The 22,759-nt window shown below is 38.0% G+C and overlaps 1 protein-coding gene across 12 annotated transcripts in view; it reads left to right on the plus strand.

Annotated features, from left to right (window-relative positions):
• The window catches only part of szt2 (SZT2 subunit of KICSTOR complex), a 109,947-nt gene extending 87,483 nt beyond the window's left edge, over window positions 1–22,464 (plus strand). For 7 of the 12 annotated variants that reach the window (XM_053497590.1, XM_053497591.1, XM_053497596.1 and 4 more), the window contains 13 exons: window positions 505–630; window positions 1,114–1,307; window positions 2,345–2,450; window positions 3,988–4,071; window positions 4,219–4,293; window positions 6,289–6,345; window positions 10,655–10,868; window positions 11,135–11,318; window positions 13,059–13,181; window positions 13,329–13,863; window positions 18,892–19,005; window positions 20,763–20,831; window positions 20,921–22,464. In XM_053497590.1, the coding sequence (XP_053353565.1) occupies window positions 505–630; window positions 1,114–1,307; window positions 2,345–2,450; window positions 3,988–4,071; window positions 4,219–4,293; window positions 6,289–6,345; window positions 10,655–10,868; window positions 11,135–11,318; window positions 13,059–13,181; window positions 13,329–13,863; window positions 18,892–19,005; window positions 20,763–20,831; window positions 20,921–21,064 (2,025 nt within the window). In that variant the 3' untranslated portion in view covers window positions 21,065–22,464. The remainder of the gene's footprint in view (window positions 1–504; window positions 631–1,113; window positions 1,308–2,344; window positions 2,451–3,987; window positions 4,072–4,218; window positions 4,294–6,288; window positions 6,346–10,654; window positions 10,869–11,134; window positions 11,319–13,058; window positions 13,182–13,328; window positions 13,864–18,891; window positions 19,006–20,762; window positions 20,832–20,920) is intronic. The other 5 variants (XM_053497593.1, XM_053497594.1, XM_053497600.1 and 2 more) reach the window with 3 other exon arrangements.
• Window positions 22,465–22,759: the final 295 nt, after the last annotated feature.

Consider the following 22,759-nt stretch of genomic DNA (forward strand, 5'->3'; position numbering starts at 1 on the left):
CGATTGTATATCAATATATATATTTTTCATTTTGTAAGAATTTCAAGACATTGAGTCTTAAGTTATAAAAAATCATCATAGATCGTTTTATAACTAAGCTTTATTCAACAGCTCTATAGCTGAATTGAAAATGAGTAATGAAATACTGTAAAGGCCATTCCTTATATTAGTTTTCTCACTATTTTAAACACCAGCGTTAAAACAATACAAAATTACTTCAATTACAAAAGTTTAACATTTAACATAAAATGAAACAAAGAGGTAATTTTTTACTGTGCTACACATATTTCCTTTGTTACTCGTCATAATTATTATTTCCAAAAAAAACTTGCCAAATAATTGACTTTTTTTAATGTATAAATAGTTTAGGGGTGCACAATCGAGAAACAGGGATGCTTTAGATTCAAAGATTAGAGTGCATGATGTGTGATTAAAGACACAAGCCTTTTTTTTGCTTTTCTCACATATGTGTGTGTGTTTGTGTGTTTGTGTGTGTGTGTGTAGACTACAGATCTGGATGCTCTAAAGCAATCGTCTAGGTTGGTTCATTACTGCGCTACTCCTCTGCTCTTTGACCCGCTCTTCAGAAAACAAATTCAAGATGAGCTCAGAGTACAGCCACAAATGAAGGTCGGTCTGTCTGCCTGTGTGTGTCTCTCTCTTTCTCTCTGTCTATGCTGTCTTTCTTTCTTTTTTTGTAATTAATTTTGATTTCTCCTGTCATCATGTTTTACCTCCTACCTCATGACCGCTCTTATTTTTTCTGCCTGTATCTTTTCTTTCCTCTTTTGTCTTTTTTCTCTTCTCTTATCATCACCCCCACCCTCTCACATCTTTTTCTTTAATCCGACCATGACATCTTTTTCTTTTTTCGCTGTTTTTCATTTTGTCTGCTCTTATTGTAATTCTGTCAAGAGTACTTTTAATTTCTCCCCCTTGAGCTTGTGCTCGTTTTCGTATTCTCCACACTCTCCTTCTCTGTCTCATAACTTTTGTTTTATTAGCATGAGTGTTTCTCCGGTGTTGTGGTAACACTAAAAAAATTTATTGAAACAATAAAATTATTGAATAATCTCATCTTTCTCTCTCTCTCTGCCCCGTTCTGTCCCTCAGAAGCGGCATCGCTCCAGTGACTCTGCAGCCTCAGGTCGGGACCGCAGTCACAGCACAGACTCGGCTGAGCTACTTCCTGTCCGCTGTAAAGAGGAGCAGGAGATATGCAGCGCTTTTATGCAGCAGTATGTTCAGTACCTGCAGAGCCTAGGTTTCATTCTAGTGCAGGTCCGCCCTCCATCACCTGCACGCAGGTAGACAAACACACCTTGACAGAAAAAAAAAACACTTGTTCTCGTTCAGCTTCCATTATCACACACATTTCACTTAGAACTTTAAACAGCACCTGAGCTAAACAGTTCGGATCATTGTAAAACACACTCTGGTGTCCACTACCTCACACACCTCAGTTACTCTAGTCATGGAAAGTAATCTGTTTCATGCTTGTACTCAATCATCTTTTAACAGTTTTTTTTTTTTATCCCTCCCACTTCAGCTTTTTATACTTTTTATATATAAAACATGATGTATTAGACAGCATGGTGTCATAGTAGTTAGTACTGCCACCTTGGTTTCTTTTAGGTTCTCCGGTTTTCTCCCATAGTCAGAAGCCAGACGGTGCTGGTTATTTGGTGTTTTCAAATTGCCTGTAGTATGTTATTGACTATAAGTGTGTGCATTTGTACCCTGTAAGGTGTTGACACCCCCTCCAGGGTGAACCCTGCCAGATCCCTAGAGTAGGCTTGAGGCTCTCCGTCACCCTGTACAGGATAAGTGGTTTAGCTAATGGATGGATATATGGTGCTAAAAGGAAAAATCTTAGTCTGAAGCCATTTTCTTCAGTTAGACGTTAATTCTTAAACCTTATGTAATTTAGAGACCAATGTCACAGAGACTGCGCCTCATTCCACGAGACTGATAGCGCTGAGGGTCACGTCTTGTTCCCTAAAACTCTCAGCAAAGAGCTGATGGCGCTTTCTAAATATATATTTTTTTTTATTCATTTGTTAAAGTGCAGCTCTAAGTTGTGTTTCTTCCTCTGAGCTCAGTGACTTCTTCAGTAGGTATAATGACTGTGTGTATGTGTGCGTGCTTGCATGTGTGTATCTGTCTCTGAGGGGTACTGAAGGTAGTCACAGTGCAGATGGTGGCTGTGTGATTTACTTTGACCAACAGCATGAGGCTTTATTACAGCATCAACAAGAGACTACACACACACACACACACACACATTCCCACAGTCATCTCTCTTATATTCTGTGTCTTTCCCTCTGTCTCACCCTCTTTGCAGTATTGCTCGAGCACGGGCGGCCCTGCTGAACTCTCTCTCCACGGAGGGCAGGTCCTCTTTTTCTTCTTTTTCTTACAACAAGCAGAAGAGTGAAGAAAGTCCAAAGGTACACATACCTGTAGCAGCATGCAGTCCTCTAGCATTAAGCACATCTGTCTTATTGCATTTACAAAAACATTTGCCATGTGGCAGATGGTAGTAGAGCATCCACTAATAAACAACCAACCTAATTAAAAAGAACAAAAATAGTGCTAGTCAATTTACAGTAAATCCCTTTGTCTTTAAATCAATTTATATGATTATCTTAGTGTCAGCTATATCACTTTATTATATAACAATATACTGTCACTGGACACTCAGTCTGGTTTTCTGCGCTATATTACGTGTATATTCCACTTATTCCTCTTGAGCATATTAGCTTCGTTACCTTCCAGGTTCTGGGATTGAATCCCAAATAACATTAAAGGGAAAGTTAGTGCACTAGGTTGTACAATCACTTGTTCCACATACAGAGTAGTGCCCTTGCTTGTAGTTAGTTACCTTTGAGTCTTGCTTGGGGTTCTAAAGGGATTTGGGTTTCAGCCTTGTGTTAGAAGTTAGTTAGCTTTCTAGCTCACCTTAGGTATAAATAAAACAATACCGAGGCAATTCAGAACAACTTCGTAGCAGTTATTAAGGAGTCAAAGTAGTGTTTAGCTTGACATAAGCTCCTTCATGACTTCATTCTTCTATGACTGGTTCAGCCCCTGTTTAGACTTCTGTTTAGACTCCTTTCACCTACAGTATCGTGCGACCAAGTGTAATTACCAGTTAGAACTAGTGATGGGTCGTTCATGAACGATTCGTTCTTTTTGAAAGATTCTTGAACGTGACTCAGAAGAACAAGTAGTCTCTGAGAGTAATTTGTTCATTTTCTATTGAGGTGCGCATGTGCAAATCATCGCAAAACTTCTGTAGGTTATGTACAGAAAACAGAAATGAGTAGTTACCTTTGAGTCTTTTCAGTCCAAATCGATTGTTCTTTTGTCATATGACTTCCATAGACGTTATGAAGTGCGGTACACAGGAAACAGAATTATACGGTTCTCAACGAGTCTTCTAGTCTCGAGTCATTCGTTCTTTTGTCACGTGACTCCCATAGACACTATGCAGCGCAATAGATTCAAAAGAACGCTGCTCATTCTGTGTATCATAATATGTCCTTAGCTGCATTGTAATATTTTAATTACTAGAACTGTAACCAAAATATGTGTATATAGACGTATTGAATTTCTGTTCATTGAAAATGTAACATTTTATATTATTTCTGACCAAAAGAACGAAGTGAACTAAATGACTCAAAAGAAGCTTTATTTATTTTGATGAATAAGATTTAAAGAACCGAGTCACTAAACTGATTCAAACTTCCCATCACTAGTTAGAACACCTGCGATACATATGGTTAAATGTCCCAGTGCCGTTAACGTCCATTATCACCACACATGCCTCCCGCTCAGATTTGCTTGCTTGTATAATAGTAATGAACCTAATATACTACAAGTCCATCTCTCCTTGATATACCATGCACATGATAATGAAATAAAATAAAAAAACTGTGATCTTTACCCTTCGCTGTGAGATTCATTTATTCGTGTGTGTTTCAGCAGAGCAGCGGATCAGGCACTACAGCATACCACCTGCAGAGAGCACTGCCTGGTGGCATCATGTTAATGGAACTAGCCTTTCAAGTATGATCTCCAGACACTTCTGCCTAGCTGTAACAAAACAGTGTTTGATGATTGTTGGCATAAAATGTTTCATGGAGGAAGGTAACATATTTTTGTGAAGTGATCAGTGTTGTCATAGTCTGAAATAAATCTCTCTATCTCTTACAGGGATTTTACTTCTGTGTGAAGCAGTATGCGTTGGAGTGCTCACGGATTCCCATGGGCCAGACAGTTAATTCCCAGGTAATTCTGCATTGTTGTGGAGGTGAACGAATGTCTGTGATGTCTGTGTGTGTATATTGATTCTTGTTTCATTTATTTTTTATTTACTCCCCAATTCCCATCAGGCCATTAATCTCAGGAGTTTCTACTATCAAAAGGGTCACCAGTCATTGCATGATCTCTCTCTCTCTCTCTCTCTCTCTCTCTCTTGCTCTCGCTCTCATTCTCCTTCTTTTATTCCATCTCTACCTCCCTTTCTTGTCCTTTTACGGTGTGTTAGTTTTGGAGTGCGTCCAGCTCAGCTCTAGATGAGGACTAATTAAGTGTAAGTGTTTGTAAATGGCTGTCGTGTTTACCAAGCGTCTCCAGATGTCACTCAGTGGGAGGTGCCATACAGTCACAGCTGCTCAAAGCAAACAATTAAGTCGTTACACTGTATGATTGTTTTGCGTCTTTCTCCAAAGCTGGAGCAATAGAAAGAATATCCTTCCTGTGTTTTGGATCAGAATATGCAGATTACTGCAACGGGTTACTGCGGCGGTAAAGCAGATGATGGACAAATTATTGTGGCAGTAATGATCAGTATTAGAAATAATTACGAGGATCTTTGGTACTTGCATTGTTTGCTTTTTTTTATTTTGTGTAATTTATATTAAAGTTTTTTTTGTTTTTTTTAAAGCTGCTTATTCAGAAAATTACTGACACTAACGCACTAATGCATTAGCTCTCTGTGACAGCAGCAGTTATAGAAGATGCCAGTTCTTTTATACATTTTTTATTTTAATTGCGTTGCAGTTAAGTGCCAGTTATGTTCAAATGTCCATTATCAGGTCTGTAGCATTATTTAGCTTTCTAGCGTACAGTGTAATATAAAGTGAAGCATCTGCATTAGTTAAATGTTGCAATCTAAATAAAAAGCAGTTAAATCGATGAATGCATAGTGTTGAATAATTGTAATGCTACATAGAGCCATAGTGTAGCAAATAGGACAGTTAGGCATCTTAGAAATATTCATCTGAGTTGATAATTGTTGCTGGAGATGGAGACACCTAATTCGCAGGTGAAAGGGGTCTTCCTCTTAATAAATAAGAACACTGATTATTATAAAAGAGTTTAGCGTATTATACCATAAGTGACAGTTTGTCAGCTTTATGGTTGGAATCCAACCCAGACAGGTGTGTAATCCTAAGATTACAGTGCAAGCTAATATCAGAGTTTTTAGCACGCAGTATCTATTTATAATCTAATTAATACTCTCATGGATGGTGAACAAAAGCAAAAGCTGTACATTTTGCTTTCACATGACATATCAACCTCATAAATAGATAATTTATGAAAAAGAAATTCTCAAGAGGGCAATATCATAAATTGATTAAAAAAAATGAATTTGACCAAATTGTGTAGGATTCTTCTATTTTTGCTAAAGAAGTTTTGACAATTGGATTTTGAACATTCGGATGTGTGAGTTCAGATGGGTGAATAGGAGTTTGGTTCAGTTATTTAGTTAGGGAAATGTTAGAATATCCTTAGAAGCGGAACTTTTTTAAATTATCACTCTTGCATTTTAGTATTGACCTGAATACACAAATACATCGATTTTTTTTTTTCCTCTTTTTAAAAGTTTTTGTGTAGCAGATTTTAAACATTAATATTACTTTTACTGCTATGGTGAAATATAACAAATGTCAAACTAGTGCAATATTGAAGCCTGGGCTGTCATAGTAGGTAAATAAGTGAAGATCAGTGGAGGTTGTTTCTTATTAGGTGTTCTAAGCAGTTTTACCCTCAGTAGTTTAAAAAAAAACTGTGTGTGTGTGAGAGAGAGAGAGAGAATGTGAGAATGTGAGAATGTGAAATAACTTTTTTATGTGCGGTTCATTGCTTCCTGTTGGTCTTTTGTACTACGTGCCCTTTCTCTTGATTGTCTTGATTGAATGTGGGTGTATGGGTGTGTGTTTGTGTGTGTGTTTATGTTTGTTTGTGTCTATGTCCCATCTCATCCTCTCTCTCCATCAGGAGCCATCTTCTCGTAGCAAGCCGTTTCCCGAGGCCTCCTCAGTCTCAGACTCTGTGGTATGTCCCAGAATCCTCAGGCTTGTGCCCTCACACCAATCAGGCTTTAGTTCTTTCCCCCCTCATTCTCCTTGCGCCTGCAGCCTCGCCCCTTTCCCCCTATTTGCGTTTTTTATTTTTATTTTTTTCCAAAGAGAATGGGATGACTTCTGTTTATTTTCTGCGACTGTCTGTTGCACGACTCTGCCATTCCAGGTTTCATTTCGCTCATGTTTTCCTCATTGACGTCATCTGGGAGACGAGATGGGATTCTCCTGGTGCACCATGTAGCTTTTTTTTCTGCAAACAAATGAGAAGTCCTAAGCAAGACTTCAATTTTCTGCTAAAATTATTATGTATGAGAGCTTGACATATCAATGCAGATTAGTTTGATTCAGATGTTACGGCTTATTAATTATGATATTTGTTTGTAGCTTGTGAAGGTGGATCCAAGTTTAAAAGTATGTGGCTGCTTAACCATTACACTTAGGTGTTGTATTCTGCAGCATTAGGAATTCATTTTATTAAAATATGTTTTTTCATACCAATGCCCCGTGCACAAGGCAGGATCCCGAGAGACATGGTTTACTAAGGTTGGTGTGGAAGGATTCGAGTGGCCTGTTCAGAGCCCTGATATCAACCCCACTGAGCACTTTTGGGATAAATCGGAATTTCTTACTTAACATTAGTGTCTGACTTCACCATAGCTTCTGTGGGGGTAAATCCCCACAGCCACACACCAAGTTTAGGGGATGTTTTTATAACAGCAGAAGAGGACTAAATGTATAACTGAATGCTCAGAAATAAGTTATAATAAGATGACGACAGCTGTTTTGATGAGTGATACTCTCTTCAGGTTTTTTTTAAGCTTTCAGTCTCTGTTGTTATGTCCAGACACATGTTGTCCATTTACCCCTTTCATAGTGTTATAAGGTTTGTTGTTTTTATTTAACCATGGCATTATTTGCCTAAGCAGGAAAGTAGTTTCCATATGAGTTAGTGTGCATTATCAGTGTCACATTCTGTGCAGCAGTGGTTTGGCCTCTTCTGAGTAGAGGAGCTCCAACCTCGATTAGTTTTGCTGTGATTAACAGGAGAGAAAGAAATAGATGGTCAATAAATCTCTAGGAAGACGGGCCACTCAGGTGCCTTGCAGTACAGTTCTGTGGGTGCCAATACGACTTCCTAGCTGGCTATAACATGCATCATCATTATCAGGCTGGTGAATATTGTTTTCAGCATAGCTAGACATAAAGAAATGCCAGGTTCTGTTATCTTTATAATAACCTATTATATAGATAGATTTAGCAAATAGTACAGATTTGCATGATGTAGCGCTCTACTGAAATAAATAGCTTGCATGATAATAGCATATTTCGTCACAGTGTAAATCTTAATGAGTCCCTGCTAAAGTTTTAGCATAGTGCCGTCAAAGTCAAATTTATTTTAAAGCACATTTAATGCAACTTAGTTGACCAAAGTGCTGTGCAATCCTAAAATAACTGCAGACATAGAAACAAACAATAATAAGCAAAGAAAATAAAATACAATCTAAATAAAACAATATACAACAATAAAAAGTCCACCCTTGTTGTATAAAATAAAGAAATAAAACAGTAAAACAATAAATTAATAATTTTTTAAAAGTCAGTAGACTTTAAATGTAAAGTGGTTTGTTTAATATTTCTTAGTGTAATAACTAGCTTTATGTGACAGAGAAGAATTCATCTTTTACTAGAAAGAAAACAGAGAAGTGTGTTTTTTTTCTTACTGTAGATGGTGAAAAAGATACACCACAGTACCACTTTTTTATTCTTTTATTCTTAATGGCAGGACATAAGCACAGAAGGATCAGGTTCACAAAGTAAAAGAAATGCTTCAAGCTGCTGCTTTTAGGAATGTGACACCCACGAAGTACAGTATGGGTCTGGTTGATCAGGGGGTTAAGTTTAACTGCCTTTCAAAAGTTTTAGTGGAACCAAAGAGTAAATGAAATCGAAACAGTCTCCGCTATCCAAGCGTTTTGATTACCTTTAAATGCTTACTTACAAAGGCAGATGAGGACCATTGTTATCCTTCATTAGGATTCCATTTGAAGTGGGTAAGAAGTGGACCACCAGTTGGATTATAAAAAGTGCTCTCAAGCATGCACACACATAAACAACAGTTGAAAGGTTCAGCTGTGTTAACATAATAGCTGCTTCTCTGGCTTTTTGATTCGATAAGACCTATTTGCATTTTTCCTGGCTAACGGTCGAGATGAAAGCGGAGTTAGAAACCATGCTTGCCCACCCCAATCCCACCCCCCCACTTTCCACCTTTCCACCATGCTTTAACTACTCCCGGTTGTTGCCTCTCTGCAGTCATTTGCATTTGCCATTAATGCCTTTGTAAGCCAGTCTTTGATGGTGGATTTAATTAAATAAGGCGTGATTATTGAGCTGATATCACAGAGGCTAACAAAAGAGTTTCTCACAGCCAGGTTTGGCAGCAATGTCTAGGCTGTTAGAATGCAAAATGGACCATGCTGGATATTGGATTTTGGAGTAAAGTTGCGTGATTGAGTTTGTGGTCAGAGCACTTTAGAGTTGGTAAAAAGGCTTTCTGAGCCATTGCGCAAACAATGAGCTAATATGAGCAATATTTAGGTTGCTCGCAAAACTTTTGTTTTGTTTAACAAAAGTTCATACTTTATTATGAAGAGTTTTTTCTTCCAATGCAAGAAGCAGTGAATAATAAGTTTGTAAAATGCGTTATGCATGGATGTTATTATCAATGTTATTTAGAGAGTAAAGGGACCTACTAGTATGGCTGGGTGATATGGACAAAAATGATAATAGCATATTTGTCACAGTGTAAATCTTAATGAGCCCCTGCTAAAGTTTTAGCATAGTGCCGTTTTAAAAAACCTTAAAACATCATGGCCAATATTGCCAGGACTCCACAAGACCTCTGAGGGTGTGCTGTGGTATCTGGCAACAGGAGATAAGCAGCAGATCTTTTTAATGCTTTAACTTGCAGGGTGGGGCCTGAGACTTTTTTGTCCATCACATCCCATGGATGAGTTTGAAAGCCTGATCAAAATTACTTCTAGTTTTACTTGAAATCTTTGCCTGTTGCCCTCTATGCGGCAGGTTGTAATGCACTGGGTGTTCTGATACAGCACCTTTTCATCATAGCCAGCATTGACTTTTTCAGCAATTTGTGCTGCATTGATGTTTCTGTGGGATCGGGCTGGACATGCTGACCTTTGATCCCTACAGGCGTAGATGAGCCTTAAGTGCCCATGATCCTGTCACTAGTTCCCTGGTATATACTGTAATTTATAATCAGTGTTTATATGTTTATGTTATGGCTAAATGGTATAGAAAATCATTAAAAAATAATAATAATAATTAAAAAATATCTTTACATAAAGCAGACCTTTTTTTGTATTAGTTTTTTAATGAACTTATATTTATTATATGTACGATAGTGGAATCTTTCATGTATTTAACGATGTCCTTAGTGCTTTTTTTTTTTTTGTAAGTTCCATATTTATTTATTTATATAATTGTTTTTTTCCTTTCGGTTGTTGGTTAAGAAAAATACCCTGGTAACACGTATATACCCAGTCACATTATCTTCTTATTCAATAACTTGATCATTCAGTCCTTTGTCTTTCAGGCACTCAGGCCTGCTCAGTGTTTTAACAATATATAATAGTAGATTTCTATTTTGAACTTATACCCATCACAGACATGTACAATAAATATTAATAAATATGTTTAAAGCAGGTGGAAATTGCTTCTAGTTTAATGTGAAAACAGCCCAGGATAATGTTCAAGTTCCATCAAGACAGCTTAAAAAAATCAATGACGGTGTCTTAAAATTGTATGGCAGTGATAACAATTAGATCAATTTCTAAGCGACTTGCTATTTTACAGGTTATTTTATGAGCTTTCTCATTCATAATGCATGTGCATGTGGGCAAACGGTCATGGAGTGTCCAAAGTAGAATTTCTTCTCCTGCTGTTTGGTCTCTGGGGCTTAGACATTCCCGTAGTCTAGAGCTGGCAGAACAAAAGGTACAACTTTACAGATAAACCTTTTACCAGGATGACATTGGTAGAAGGCTAAACAAGTCTTTTATATATAAATATGTTTTCCTCAATGTGCTTCGCTTAAGTTGGCAACAGTGCTAAAGAGATTTTTTCCCCTTCTTTCAGTTTTTCTTTAGAAATCTGGTTAACCAAATAATCAGAGCACCAATCAGCAGATTAAATGATTATCTGCATATCTGTGCAAGCCCTGGATGAAATGTGTGTGTGTGTGTGTGTCTCCCCTTTAGCTGTCAATGCTGTTCACAGAGGAGTGTGATAAAGTTCGTGAGCTGATGCACGTGCATTCCTTCAGCTACGATTTCCACCTCCGTGTGGTGCATCAGTACCTGCTGGGCTGTCACATGACCCTGAGGCAAGGCTATCAGCTGACCAGTTTCCTAGAGGACTTCATTTCCCATCATCCCGACATCCCCAAGTTTGGCCGTAACCACGTCTTCCAAGGTAAGTGTCTGGCAGTCCTGTTTTTTTAAGGACTTCATTAACAGCAAGGTATGTTTAGGTTATTTGTGAGTAGTGCAGATGTTTGTTAACTTGTTAACTAGTGACTGTTTCATGATCTTTGTTTTTAAGGAGACAAATGACAAAAGCCAACCAAAACCAAATGTTGTCAACCAAACATAGATTAGTTGATTTATTATTTTTTTTTTTTGTACATGCACATTGTACAAATGTGAACAAATTAAATTTTCTAAGTATATTGTGCACAGGGAATTTCTCCATGTCAACGGGCATGATAACAGCTCATCAGCTGTATAATTACATCACTGACCACGCCGGAACTTACGGCATGAAGCCACTCCGCATGTCCAAGGCTGCAGTGAACGTCGAGAACAAGAAGGGTGGGCCGAGTGCAGACTTGTACGAGTATGCTCTAGTGGCTCTGTGGAACAGGTACGTCTCATCTGTTTATCACAAAAACTCTAAAATGGGAAATATTTTAAAATGTGATATACTTTATAAAGTTGCTGGTAATTATTGTACATAGAAATAGTCGTGCACTACAGGGAAATGATGTGATGTATTGTTCCCAAAGAGTGTTGATAGAATGAATAAAAATAACAATATTTACATGTTAAAATAAAAGATTAATCCATAAAGAAAATAAACCGTCATTGAACAATACATTAGACTGTATGTCCACCTACACTACCGCTCAAAAGTTTGGGATCGCTTGCAAATATTTTTGTTTTTGTTTAGTGATTTGTTTTTTCTTTCTACATTCTACAACAACACTTGGGATTTCAAAAATATGAAGTAACACATATGGTAATTAGGTAATAACAACAACAACAGCCTTTATGGAGTAGTTTTTGCAAGAACAGGATTATCACATGCATCCGCAAAACTGATCTCATGAAGACATTCCCAGGAAGGTCCAATCACCAATTAACAGCACCTCCGATTAGAACCATTATGAAGGCTTTACAGTACATGTGTAGCAGATACATTCAACATTCAACTGTTCAAAGAAGATTATTGCATGTTTTGGACGCATTCAGCATTCTTTACAGTGTAAAAAGAAATAAAAATCAGGAACGACCATGGAGTTAAAAAGTGATCCCAAACTTTTGAGCGGTAATCAGATCATCACATTGGCTCCAGAGATTTGTACAGTGGACACTGTATGATTCATGCACTTCCCTTCTTAATTAATTTTTCAATTGTTAAAAGCGCTATACAAATAAATAAAATTGAACAATTGAAATCTTACCCTAATGCACACAACGCTCTGGAATAGGGCCTTCCAGGTTTTGATAATGTGTTGAAAGGTTCTTAACCCATTTTAAAGTTCTTTAGTTGTTTTCTTTGCTTGATGTAGCTCAATAATTTTGCCCTCCTTAAATTGTGACTTTGTATATTTTAGTGTATATAATGTATAGTGTATATTTGATGATTTGGTTCATCTAATATAGTGCCTACTGTGCATTTTCTAAAATTAATTAAATTAGCTATTAAAATACTTTTGCCTCCAGTCTGGCAGTCTATGCTCTAGTCAGAACCAGGCCAAAGTGGACTGAAAAAAAAAATGTTGGCTGGAATGTGGTGATGACTGACAGACAGTTTAAGCTAGTCCAAAGGCAGCTGTGAGTGTCTGATAAAGCAGCTTGGCTTGGAGCTGATTGGCTGCTAATACAGATGCCAGCAGTGTTTTATCTTTCAACTGCCAAGTGTTAAATCATATGAGAATAAATCTGTTTTTAAAAAAACACACAACAACATGTTGCTGCTCATTTGACTAGCTTGAATTAGTTTAGCCTTTTATATGATCATTTGATCAGGATTCATAAAAGCCGCTCAACTTTTTTTAAAAATGTAATTAATGAAAAACATACTTTTATATAGAAGAACCTCACTGTTTTAGAATGATTGCTTAGCCCACTAATAAGGAAAAAAAAAAACTAAAAACTTGCAGAAATAACGGGATTACAGTGCGTTTCTCTGGATGAGTCACCAGTCAGTGTTTGCGCCATCAAAAACTCTGTCGAATATTGAACGTCCCTCAGTACTCAAGTTCTCTGTCATGTTGAACTGAACTTGTGGAGCAGAAAATGCTTTTTCTCTAGTGTGTTTTAGTTTGTTCTTGTCCTCTATAATTGAATACAAGCTGTTGTTTGTTCTCTCTTGTTTCAGCTCTGGCACCTTTAAGGACCTGGAGGGGCTTCGGCACCACGATGACTTTGATGTTTCTCTGCTCGTGTGTCACGATGCGGCTCCGTTCGAGGAGCAGTCCGAGGGGGAGAGACACCTGCTGAGGTACACACAGCAGAGAGCAGGATCTTAGAAATTGAAATAGAAACACAAACTTTTACATATCTTTCGTTCTGAGTTAGAAGATGCTTCTTTTTAAGTGTGTGTGTGTGTGTGTGTGTGTGTGTGTGTGTGTGTGTGTGTGTTTTACAGGCTACGCTACTATGTGATCATGACGAGTCAGAGGGAACTGTTCCCTCGGCTTACAACCGACATGCGCCGCTTCAAGAAACTCCCTCAGATCTACCGTGACCCTAGTGACCTCAGCGGACGTGGTCATATGGAGAGAACCGAGCCGGGCATCATTGGAGGGCGGGATTCTGAGCACGACCTCTGGGAAGAGACAGCCTCAGCATTGGCTTTCGAGCCTGACCTTGAGCTTGACCCCGAACCTGCAGAACACCTATTAGGAGCTGAGAGTGAGGAGGATTCTTCAGACTTCCCAGACTCATCGTCCCCTCTTTTCCCACTACTGAACAGCGAGGTGATGTCGGCACGAAAGCAGATCCAGAGCAGCGTAACGGAGGCCATGGCTCACTGCCGGAGGGATAATTTGTGGCGGAGGCTTTTCCACGGGGAGCACGCTGCTCTCGACAAACTGAAACTCAGCAAGCTGGCCTTCGCTGAGCTCGAGGAGCTGCTGAATGCGGTGCAGAGCCGATCTATTGGAGAGATCGACCCTCAGCTGGTAAAAGCACACATACACACACACACATATAAACAAACGCACATGATTCCAAACACCATTCCCTATTTGACAGACTAGTAAAATTATACAATATTACGTTATACACAAGGACACAGTGTTATTAACGTTAAGGAGGAGCATGGGGCTGCTACTTCTTTCCACAAATCAGCTGAAGTCTGCAAGTCTGGACTGAATGCTGAGGCAGCTGACCTCTAAGTATTTTGCACAAGATTATTGAATGTGTCCTTATTTATATTTGGAAGTTGTTTAGCACAGTTAAAACGAAAGTGCAGTAAACGCATCTGTTCAGAACTTATTGATTTTCCCTTAGTACCTGTAATGTAGGAAACTGTCCTTGCCAATAAGTGCTTGGTTAGAACATTAAAGTAAACAAGTGAGAACATTAAAGTATACAAGTTAATATCATTTAGATGACAGAAAGGAATTAATGTGGTATTTAAAGGGGACGGATTATGCCCAAATCCTCCTTTACATCATTTTAGACAGTCACATCAGTCTCCAGTAGTGTACATTAATGATGGGAAGTTTGGATCATTTTATGACTCTGTTCTTTAAATCTCTTTTAGTTCATTTAGTTTTTTTGATCAAGTGATAAAATAAAATGTTACATTTTCAATAAATAGACCCCCAACACGTCTACATACACAAATTTTGGCTAAAGTTCCAGTAATGAAAATATTACAATGCAGCTAAGCACATATTATAATGAACAGTATAAGTAGCTCACCTCTTATATCTTCTGGTCTGAGTCATTTGTTCTTTTGAATCTATTGCATTGTCTAGTGTCTAAGGGAGTCACGTGACAAAAGAACAAATGACTCGGGACTAGAAGTGTCATTGAGAAGTGTAATCATTCTTCACACAGTCACATTAAAGACTCATACAAAAAGAATGAATAGTTCATGAACGACCCATCACTAGTATACATGCAAAAAAAAAAAACATGAGAAAAAACACACACCCTCTTTTTTTCTTTTTCCAAATGTGATTTTTCTTGCTTTTTTCATTTTTTAGATTTCTGCTCTTGTGATTTAATCTTTTAATCGTGGTGTTCACAATATTGCTGTTAAAGGCCGTAATACCCTTCTCTGTCTCGCGGGTTAGCTCCGCCCAGGAATCACAATTTTATTTATTAATTTTTTTCCGAGTGAAGCAGCATTGTCTAATGTCTATTTATGGTGGAAATATTCTGACAGCTGTCCTGAGACTTAAACTGAGGATCTATTCCTACTTCACATCCTGAAGCTCCAAGTGTTGTACTGTATGTTAAACTTAATTACTGAAACATTGCTCACTGTAGCTTCTCTTGGCTTTTAGTAGCAATACAGTGGGTGCATTGATGTCCTCAATTTCACGCGCTTAGAAATATAACACTTCAGAATGGGAGGTACGTCTCTGTTCCATCTAATTTACCTATAAGAGACTCAACTACTATTATTCTCGACTGATGGACTTTAAACATCAGGTTAGGTTTGGTCAGTTGTACAAGGGGAAAGGCAAAAATTGTCCTCACTCTAATTATAAAAAAACTTCCGTTGACCACACTATCATGTCAGCGCTTTTCGTTCAAGCCAACTGTCTCTCAAGTCACTGCTGTGCAGGTGTGAATGTCACATCAGTTCATTTGTAACTGCGATGCGAGTAAAAATGGATTCCCCACTTCCCCACAAAGAAGAGCACTGTGCAGTGATTAGTTTTCTGTGATTTAGTGTACAGTATGGATATCTGCAAACAAAAATTGTACTTCAAGGAAGGTAACCATTTCTTAAAGAGAATTATTTAATTAAATTTTATAGTGCTTTTAACAATGGTCATTGTCACAAAGCTGCTTTATAGAATCAAAAGAAAATTAGTGAAATGAGTATAAGAAATGTGTGAGAAAATATGTTTAAATCAAAATTATCATATTGTCCCAGAATTATTACTGGTGAAAGGACATGGATTTATCCCTAAGAGCCTGAAAGTAAAAGGCAGAGTATGGAATGGAAACATCCTCAGTCGCCAACCAAGAGTTCAAAAGTCAACAATCAGCTAGAGGAATGATGCTCACAGTTGTCTGAGATTTCCAAGGGCCAGTATTGGAACATTATCAGAAAAAACGTTCAACAATCATCAGCGCTTATTACAGTGAGATGCTTATTGAAGAGCTTATTGGCTCTAAAACATTTCTAATGAGGAAATACGAAAGCTTGTTGACTAATGAATGAGTAATTCATATCAGTCATAAAGTCTGCCGCTTCAGTGCTTTTCCATCTTTTTATCAGATTTTTGTAAAAATGAATCTTCTCAAAACCTTTGACACACTACCGGTTCATCGGCAACCCATTGCAGGACACAAGCACACACACGTTTATACACTACATTGAATTCGGTCTTACAGTACCAATCAGCCTACAAATGCGTGTCTTTGGTCCTTCTACAGTACAGAGAAGAGGCGAGATTTAAACCCCCAACCCTGGAGGTGTGATGCGACAGTGCTAACTCCCTGCTGCTCTTATTTGTCTCACTTTATGGATTTTTAACATTTTTCTTCTAAATAAAAAAAAAAAAAAGTCTATAAATATTAATGAAGTTAGAATAAATACTGTATGTTGGTTAAACTTGGCAGTGTAAATTGTATTAAAAATTTTAATAATTCATGCCTATTATTCAGTTTAAAGTCCATCAGTCGAGAATAACATGAGTGAGTCTCTTATAAGTAAATTTACTGTTTCCTGCACTTCTATCTTCGACGTCCAGAAAGATACTTAAATAGAACGACACAATGAGGTGTTGTGCATCTAATAATGCATTAAAAATTCTGCTAATAACCTGTCATAAAACTGCCAGTCTAAATGTAAGAACTGTGCACTTATCCTCAGATAAGATGAAAATATTTAGAGCCTTTAAAACAGTGTTTTACAAAATGTACAATAAGTGCCAAATTAACCCAACCAAAAAGGAGAAGCATAATCTAAGGGGAAGGACAGGACACAACACAAGTTCATGTACAGTATGTAAAATGACATGGATGCTTGAAAAGCTTCACAGACTCCCACACACGCACACTTTCATCCCCTTCGTTCACTGTTCACTTACCAGAATGCTACATGGCTCTCGTACCCAGCTCTGCTGGTTTTGATGAGTAGCTGACGGCTGCAGTAGCTCACACCTCTGCAGAGGAAGCACAGCCCTCATCATCACACAGCAGCAGACAAACGGCTAGCCAGAGCGAGCAGCTCCAACCTTTAGAGTTCATATAATCTCGCAGCAGGTTTCTTGTTTGTCAGGCAGTTCATGAACTCTCCCACTGCATATAACCTGTTTTCACCCTGTGCGGGGATAAAGCCCGTTTTCTGTTGTCAGTGTTTGTTAGCAGGTGCCAAAATTAACACTTCTATTAGGTTGGTGCTAACAAAATATAGAAAAAATCTCCAAGCCATGCTGGCACAAACTAGTGCATTAAAGTGGCAGTTCCCAAAGACTGGGTGTAAGCTCAGATTGCTCTGCCTTACCCTGAGTGAACAGAAGATTTATTCCCTGTTCTAAATGTTCCTGAGATTTTATTTCACCCAGCTACATGTATGGAGGCAGTCAGAGGAAAGTATTTTTGTATAGTAAACACAGAAAAAGGCAGCCTAGATAGGCCGCATGTTCAGCCATTGTTGGTGTAACCAAGATCTGTTCCCATAAAAAGGTATATAAAGATGTCATTCTTTCAAGGTCCCTTACATTTCAGGTTATATCCAGGCATTTTGATTGTAATGTTACTCAGCAGGTTATTAGTACCCAGCTCTGATTGCCCTTGATGCTGTCTTTTTGTTTCCCACCTGAGTAAAAATCCCTTTTGATTATTCCCCCTACAGCCAGCATTACCAAGCACACGCCGTCACCGCTGCTGTTTTCCCTCATAAAATTAAGTCAGAAGTCGATGTTGCTCAGATACGCCGTCTCTAATGCGTTCGCTTGGATGATGTACGCGGCTGTCAGGCGTGGGCACGCTCACAATGGCAGGATGGATGGAGCCTGAGGAGGTGTTTCTGCACACACCGATAAGGCATTGAGAGGAAAGATGCCAAGAATTAGATTTCCTTTTTAAAAAATCGAATTGAGGTTGTGAGTAAAGTGTGCAAAAATTTCCGATGGTCCTCTGTTTCTTTGCGCAAGTCAAATATTTTTACATAGAACATACCGATGCAATGCGTTCTCTTTTTTTTGTCTGTTCTCTGAATTTAAGAGCACGACTAATTTTTGTTTCAGGATACCACAGTAAATGAGGCGAAATGTGGGTGCATTAATGATCGGTGCATTTAATTTCACATTACTCATCTGTCTTTAGGAAAGTTGGTCAAGAAAAAAAAAAGCTTATTTTTTAACTTTAATCGCCAGGTAATTGGGATAATAATTAGTTCCACTAATTTTGCTTCAGTCTCCTAGTAAAAGCACTTCAACATTGTGCTTTTTTGGAACCTTACAAAAGTATTTAAAAAGGGAATTTTGTATATTTTAAATATTTAAATTATATATTTATATAATACATCTTGTTTTCAAATGTCAAAAACTGATTTTATGTAAATGAGGTCAAAGCTGAAGGATTGAAGTTTTTTAAGTATGTACATTTATTAACTGCACTACATAGAAATATTGAGACATGTATCTAATTTAAATATGAAATTTATGTTTGATGGAATGCCTAAAGGGACAGGAAAAATAATACATAAATACATTTTCCTTAAAAAAAACAAAAAAAAACAGAATAAAAAGTCTTTTTTATTGTGACAACCATGAGTTACTTATAGACATCCTGGTCTTAAAAACAATTAAAATAGTCCTAGTCATAAGGTGGGATTTCTTACCCTCACACTGAGACTTTATCAGGTTTCGATATGTTTTTTCCACCGTTACTTTACTTTCGTGTCATGTCTTCTTATGTCCCATAAGGGCCTCTGTAATGTGCAGATATTTTTGTTGGCTTCCATTTTACTAAAATCTGACGGCATTTGATCTGATTTCTTTGTGTGTTGACAGGAATGTTTTCTGACGATGAATCCTGCCTGGTACCAGAGTCTGATCAAGGTGCTGCTCTCCCGTTTCCCACAGAGCTGCAGGCACTTTGTAGATGACTGCGGCATTCAGTACCTGGTAAGAGTTCAGGGGTTTAAACTAAGGTTTAAACTAAGCTCGTAATTCCATGTTTTCGGTAGGTGAGAGGCCTAGACATAAGGTGCCTTTCTTTTAAAAAGTAAAAAAAAAAAATACTGTTAAGTATAGTGGTGAGCAGCAGGTCATTAGGAAATATTAGTGAAATATCTATTATTTTATTGGAAATGAAGCTAATGAATTTACTTCTTGGGTACTGTGTAGTCTGGTCTTTCATATGGATGATGTAAAGGCACAGTAAGAGTGACAAACTAATGCATTTAATGTTTTACCTGTTTTATTTACTTTTTAAATAATTATTAGGTGTACTTTATTTTTCCACAATACATTTTTCATGTATTTAATATTTAGTTTAATATTATCATTATTTTGGTTAGGCTGGAGACATTTATAACGAATGGAAAGGAAATAAAATTTTCCTCAGGCTGTTCGGTGGCTTAGTGCTTAGCATTGTGGTCTCGCACCCCGCCCCCTTCCACCAGGGGTGAGGGTTCGATTCCCACCTTGGGTCTGTGTGCAGGAAGTCTGCATGTTCTCCCGCGCTTGGTGAGTTTCCTTCGAATACTCTGGTTTCCTCCCACAGTCCAAAGACATGCAGATTAGGTTAATTGGCGTTCCCAAATTGGGCAAAGAGTGTGTGTGTCCTGCAATGGATTGGCACCCTGTCCTGAGTGTACCCCGCCTCGTCCCCTAAGTATCCTGGGATATCTCCAGGCCACCCTGCAACCCCTGTATACAGGATAAAGCTGTATAGAAAATAAATGAATTAACGAACATTTCCTCAGATTGCTTGGCAGATTTTACCATCATTGAAACCATCTAAATTTAAAATAAATCTAATTAAAAACATCCCAAGACATGAAAAGCACAACTGTGGACCATCCATATGGAATTTTCCCGCAAACACAGAATGCAATCTTGATCGAAAGACATCATACGTACTGTAAAACTTCTGTTTTTTCTTTCTCAAACCCTCCAATTATAATTTCTGACTTCAGCTGTCTGTGCCACCTGGCAGAAATCTGGTATCTTTGCTCTTCAAAAACATCATTTACACTCAAAAAGCTTTATTTATGAGCATTTAGGCAACAAGAGCTCTTAAGACACCCACTTCTCCTCAATTACACATCCAAATTATATCTCCTGATTAGCTTTTGTGTTTTAATTATATCCTAGGATTTTCCTTTCGTTTGACTTTTTTTTATTATTATTATTTTAAATTTATGCAACAAATTAGCATGAAATCATTCATCAGCATAAAGCCCTGAGTCACCTTGAAGACTTCTAAATTAAACTGAGCTTGTTACACTTCCTTTCTGCGAGCATGTGGCTCATCTATTTCACATTTTCAAACCTTTGTGGTTTGCAGTGACACATGCGTGCCTTTAAAACGTTAAATTAAAGTCTCAGAAGGGATTAAGTGATTTTAACATGGAATAATCGCCAGCGTCTCTGGACTGTCAGGAGGTTCGTTTCTGCATAATTCTCTAAATGAGAGACCCCCAGATCAAAAGAAACGACTTTTGGAAATGCTGGATTTTTTTTTTCCTGCCATACTTTCCAAACAGAAATCACTGCTGTTAGTATCTGTGCTAAAGCAGTGCTTATTTAAGGGCTTTATACTAGCTAGACCCTAAATAGGTCACGCAGATCAGAGAACAAATAAAAAAAAAGAAAGCAGGAAAAAGACATGGAAAATTTTAGCGTTGCTCTTTTGACTATTGTGATTATTTTTCCAGGCTGTCCTTAACCAGAAGTTCACTGATTGCTTTGTGCTCGTCTTCCTGGATTTTCAGGCAGGAAAAACGGTGAGCTATTCAAATTGAACATTTTAATTTTTTTTGAGGAAATACAACAAAGTTACTTGAATTCACTTTCCCGTTCGCGCTTCCTACAGAGCTTAAAGGTGGTTTTCAGGGAGCCGTTGCCGTCCCAGGCGCAGGCAAGCAGCAGTCCCCCTCCACAGCTCGTCTCCATGTACCACCACCTCGAGTCTGTGATCAACACAGCCTGTTACAACCTGTGGACGGGCCTGCTGTAGGAGGCTGGTGGAAGTGGGCACCCTTTATGGTGGAAAGGACACGTTGAACTTTTACCAAGGATGTATGCATAAGCCTGCTAAAACATGTGTGCTAACATCTGAAGATGAGTAGTTAGCTGTAGCTGGAGATAAATGTACCTGCCAGAACATGCATAACTTTTATTATTAGCAGCTGGCTTTTAGAAAACTACTGAACAAAAATGGATGAATTGGTGTGAATGGGTTTGTAGAAATTTTCTAAACTTTCTGCCAACAAACCCACCAATCCCTTTGGTTGTTGTAGATGGGTGATTGAGGGGTGATCTTGGACAGGTTTGTCTAACAGGATCCAGTGCTGCTGAAACGAGAGGAGAACTACCTCACACTGAACGACTCCGACTCAGTAACTTGTAAACATAAAGTGTTTATTGCATTCAGCCTTCAGGACTATTTGTAGTAGAAAAGTCCAATGGCGTCATGCTGGTTTGCCAAATCAAAATGGTCTTATTCTTCTTATATTTCTTCATTAGGATCTTTTTATTCTTTTCTCATTTGTTGGCTGATGACAATTAAACCAGTCCCGCTAAAAAAAGGCAAAAGCATCAGAGAAGGATCACGTTTGAGCACCTTTGACTTAACGTTGCCATTTATCTGGTCATGAAGGGTCTATGTAAATGATGCACATTAATGACTGACGTGTAAGTGAATGTGATGGAGCGTATTACTTTATCTTACCCAATGTCTCCTGCACATTGTGAGTACATGCTAACTAAAGTTACTGTACAGTGCTAATAATCACCATTTCTTCCATCAAAATTCGCAAAATTCCCTTACTGCCATTACTGTCAACCCATAAGTGCCTAGGTTTTCTTTCTTGAGGAACCGGCTACAACTGTCCCTGCGTTGTGAGGAGGATCTTTAAAAATCTAATTTTGGTTGTGGCTTAATTTTGTTATTGTTGTGTAATGAAGAGTCTGTGTCTCAGTTTACAGACAAAGCAGCAGGGAGATGTCTACTAGCATGCACACATGTAACCTCATCTACCTTCGGGCTCAGTGATGGATGTGTGTGTGCATGTGTGTAAGCCAAATATTAAGTAGCCTTTTAAGTGCTTCTGATTTTAGTGTGCTCTGTTGGATAAGGCTATATAATTATGTTCATGCATTCTTTTGATTTGCTCTTTTAAATGATGGACACTGGACACTGACATGTTGTGTGCATTTACGCAATGTTATAATCAGAGTGAAATGACTTGTACATAATGTACATACTAAATAATTTGTAAGTATGCAATGTGCACATTAAAAGAGAAGTTGATACCTGAATTGCTGAGTCCTGGATTAAGAATACTTCATGAGGTGTTATGTACTTAGGTTCATATGTAGGTGTACAGTTATTGTAGATCATCGTCCCTTTAGATGGGATGAGACAAACTACTGTAGTGAAGCTTTTTCGGGAATGTGTGGCCTGGTATCATGCAGGCTTGCTGCACAGGTTTTAAAATCAAATGTATAAAATTGCCTTTTAATTAAATACCTGAACAAAAGGGGGAAAAAAAAAAACAATTGACAAATCAAATACACATCCTGGCCAAAAAAAAAAAGTCACACACACTAAGACTATTTAATCAACTTTAGCTTTGATTACAGAACACAATGTCATGTCCTGTTCATGTGTGAAAATTATTCTTTATGCTCCCAGAACCACTCTTTCACA

This window comes from Clarias gariepinus, chromosome 6 (genome assembly GCF_024256425.1).
Source record: "Clarias gariepinus isolate MV-2021 ecotype Netherlands chromosome 6, CGAR_prim_01v2, whole genome shotgun sequence".
NCBI lineage: Eukaryota > Metazoa > Chordata > Actinopteri > Siluriformes > Clariidae > Clarias > Clarias gariepinus.